At 57.8% G+C, this 3055-nt stretch overlaps 1 protein-coding gene across 2 annotated transcripts in view; it reads left to right on the top strand.

The window, feature by feature from the left end:
* RGS3 (regulator of G protein signaling 3) overlaps window positions 1–2562 on the top strand; it is a 65851-nt gene extending 63289 nt beyond the window's left edge. For both annotated transcript variants that reach the window (XM_009636332.2, XM_009636333.2), the window contains exons 14-17: window positions 1–81; window positions 821–882; window positions 1449–1615; window positions 1706–2562. The exon at window positions 1–81 is cut by the window's left edge and continues 9 nt beyond it. In XM_009636332.2, the coding sequence (XP_009634627.1) occupies window positions 1–81; window positions 821–882; window positions 1449–1615; window positions 1706–1891 (496 nt within the window). In that variant the 3' untranslated portion in view covers window positions 1892–2562. The remainder of the gene's footprint in view (window positions 82–820; window positions 883–1448; window positions 1616–1705) is intronic.
* Window positions 2563–3055: the final 493 nt, after the last annotated feature.

The following is a 3055-nucleotide window of genomic DNA, read 5'->3' as shown; positions in this document are numbered from 1 at the left end:
GCTGGGGATTTTTCGGCGGCGAAATGAGTCCCCAGGGGCTAACCCCTCCGGCAAACTGGACAAAGTGCTCAAATCGCTCAAGTAGGTGCTGCGAGCGGGTGGCATGGGGATTGGGGGCTGCGGGGGCTTGGGGACGAACTGTGGCCAGGCTGAGCGTCACCTCCAGGAAGGCTGGGGTCACCCCATTTGGGGAAACTGTGAACAAACAGTTTTTGTACCTGCAGGAGCATTAAAAACATTTGTTGGCTGAAAATTCCTCTCCCGGGCGGGTGGGAGGTCTGTGCCCAGGAGGCGGCACAGTGGTGGCACAGGCTGGAAATTTCCCTGGCGGCTGCTTTTTGCCAGTGCCTGTACGTGAAACTTTAACTGGCCAGAGAATGATTCAAAAAACCACTTTGCTCTGGAGATCCTCCAGCAACCGGAGACGAGCCCTCCCCGCTCTTGCACCCGGCGTCTTATCCAGTTGCTTGAACAGGGTGGCTGAAATCCCTGCCATCTTGCAGCCTCTGCGGCATTGCCTGGAGCTTTTCCAATCCTTGCTCAGACACCCCAAGCAGCACAGCTGCCCACACAGCCCTCTTTTTATCGGAATTTCTTCCTGCCCGTCTGAAGGCAGAGGTTTCCTTCCAGCAGAGCCACCACGGTGCTGCCTGGTGCAAAGCGTGGCTCTGCCCACAGATGCTTCGTCGATGCTGGTGCCGATGGGAGAGCCGGGGCCAGCCCTGCTGGGGCACGCAGCGTTGCTTTATCGGCTGGAAATGTTTTCCTTGTGCTGCGTTGTGGCCGGCATCTTTGCCAACGTGCTGTCCTTCTCCCTCAGGCCTACTCCCGAGGAAGCTCTCAAGTGGGGGGACTCCCTGGAGAAGCTGCTGCTGCACAAATGTAAGTGTTTGCCCGTCTTTTCCACCTCTGTTTGCTGCCAGGGGAATATCCACGTGCGTGGATAAAGCTGGGATTTCCTATGTTAATCCCTGCTGGTGTTTGGGGGTAGACAAAGAGAAATGAGGCCCTTCTGCTTCTGCCTGGCCAAGGCAGGGGGGATTTTGTTGTGGGGGCCAGGGGGAGCTGTGGCTTGGGGCTGCAGCCCCCCCTCCAGCCTGGGGAGGAAAAGGCAGTGACTTGTGTCTGTGCCCAATTCGGAGCTGTGTGGTGGGTCAGTGGGGCGGGAGCTGCTTTAGAGCATTCCCCTTCTCACATATCCCACATTGTGGTCATGTCCAACACCCGGCCCCTGTAGGGCCGGCCAGGGGCTCCTCTCCCCATTGCTGCCCCCACTCCAATCCCAGCCTCCCTCTCTGGGCTCTCCATGCATGCAGCTGGGCTGAGGACTGCGGGTTCAGCACACGAATGGCTTGCGTTGCACCTTTGCGAGGTTGCTGGGCTGAGGGTCTCACGGGGCTGTTCCCTGCCTGCGAGCCAGGAGTCAAGACGTGTGTCTGTCCCCGCAGATGGGCTCGCTGCCTTCAGGGCCTTCCTGCGCACTGAGTTCAGCGAGGAGAACCTGGAGTTCTGGCTGGCCTGCGAGGAGTTCAAGAAGATCAAATCCCAGTCCAAGATGGTCTCCAAGGCCAAGAAGATCTTCACCGAGTACATCGCCATCCAGTCCTGCAAGGAGGTGAGGGCTGGCTCCCGTGCCGGCGTGTGGCCCCGTGCCATGGCAGCTGCCCACGGAGCCGCTCACCGGCGCTGGTCTCTCTGCCCACAGGTCAACCTGGACTCCTACACACGGGAGCACACCAAGGAGAACCTGCAGAACATCACCCGCAGCTGCTTTGACCTCGCGCAGAAGAGGATTTACGGGCTCATGGAGAAGGACTCCTACCCCCGCTTCCTCCGTTCTGACTTGTACTTAGACATAATTAACCAGAAGAAAGCCAGCTCCCCACTGTAGACCCAAGGGCTCTCTTGGAGCAGGCTGGGAGCTGTGTGTTTACATGAAATCGGGCGGTGGAGGCCTTCCCGGGGGATGGCGGGAGCATGCCTTCCCGCTGCCGTTCGTGCTCCCGAGCCGTATTGCTGCAGCAGACAAGTGTGGGGCAGCCGAAGGCACCAAGCATGAGGCTGAGGGGACCAACAAGCCAAGCAGTCTGGTACTGCTCCATCGCCCCATCTCACCATCGCTGGTACGACGCCTTCGGGGTGGCTCCGGCATGGATTTTAGCCAGGAGGGAAGCTCCCGCAAGACTACTGTGAAGCACGTGCCTGAGCTGCAAGTGTTGCTGGAAGGCGACAGGTGATCCCCTTTGAGGAGGAGGAGGAGGAGGACTTTTGTGCAGGGCTCTGGCAAAGGGACAACAGCGCCGACGTGAACATCTTCCCCGGATAAAAGACTTCTGAAGCAGACCAGCCCCAGGATGCTGCTGTGCTTCCCCATGCCGGTGATGCCCCCGGCTCCCCCGAAGCAGCTATCTCGCAGGAGCCCGGCGCTTCCTTGGCTCGTGGCGAGCCCCCCCTGGGAGCAGCAAAAGCCGGGTCCTTCCCCTGCGCCGGAGGTGTGCAAGCTGACCGCCTCCTGCTCCCACCCCTGGTTTATTTATTGACCTCCTATAGCTGGACGCGTTGCTGTGTAATAGGAAATCCTCGTGTCCTTTCCTGTTCCGAAATTACAAGTGCAATATTTGTGTGTGTCATGGCGGAGTTCTCCGGTGGAGTGGATGCCTTTTTTTTTTCTGAGTGCGTACAACATTTTCTAAGTTAGCAGGTTTTATCTGACAAAATCGCGTTCCCTAGCAGCGGGCCGCTGGGGGAGCCTGGGTGTATATATCATGCCCTGACGATGGAGGGTTTGGTGATGGAGAAAAGCAGCTCTGTGAATGAGACGCTCTCCTTACTCTGGATAAGAATATTGTGTTTTGAGAAGCGGGGGTTATTGCTGAACCTGGCAGAGCTGGACAGACTGCCTGCCTCCAGGCACCCAGTTTACAGTGCGAAGCATCTCTGCAGCTAGCAAAAATACATTGTCATGGTCATAGGTAAATAAAAGGAGAATGTAATTTCTTGCAGCTGCCTTTTCTTCGTGGCATGTTTCTCAGTGCTGGTGGAGCTGGGCGTCCCC

This window comes from Egretta garzetta, unplaced genomic scaffold (assembly GCF_000687185.1).
Source record: "Egretta garzetta isolate BGI_Z169 unplaced genomic scaffold, ASM68718v1 scaffold143, whole genome shotgun sequence".
Classification (NCBI taxonomy): Eukaryota; Metazoa; Chordata; class Aves; order Pelecaniformes; family Ardeidae; genus Egretta; species Egretta garzetta.
The sequence above is the reverse complement of the archived record's forward strand: the minus strand, read 5'-3'. Positions and strand labels throughout refer to the sequence as shown.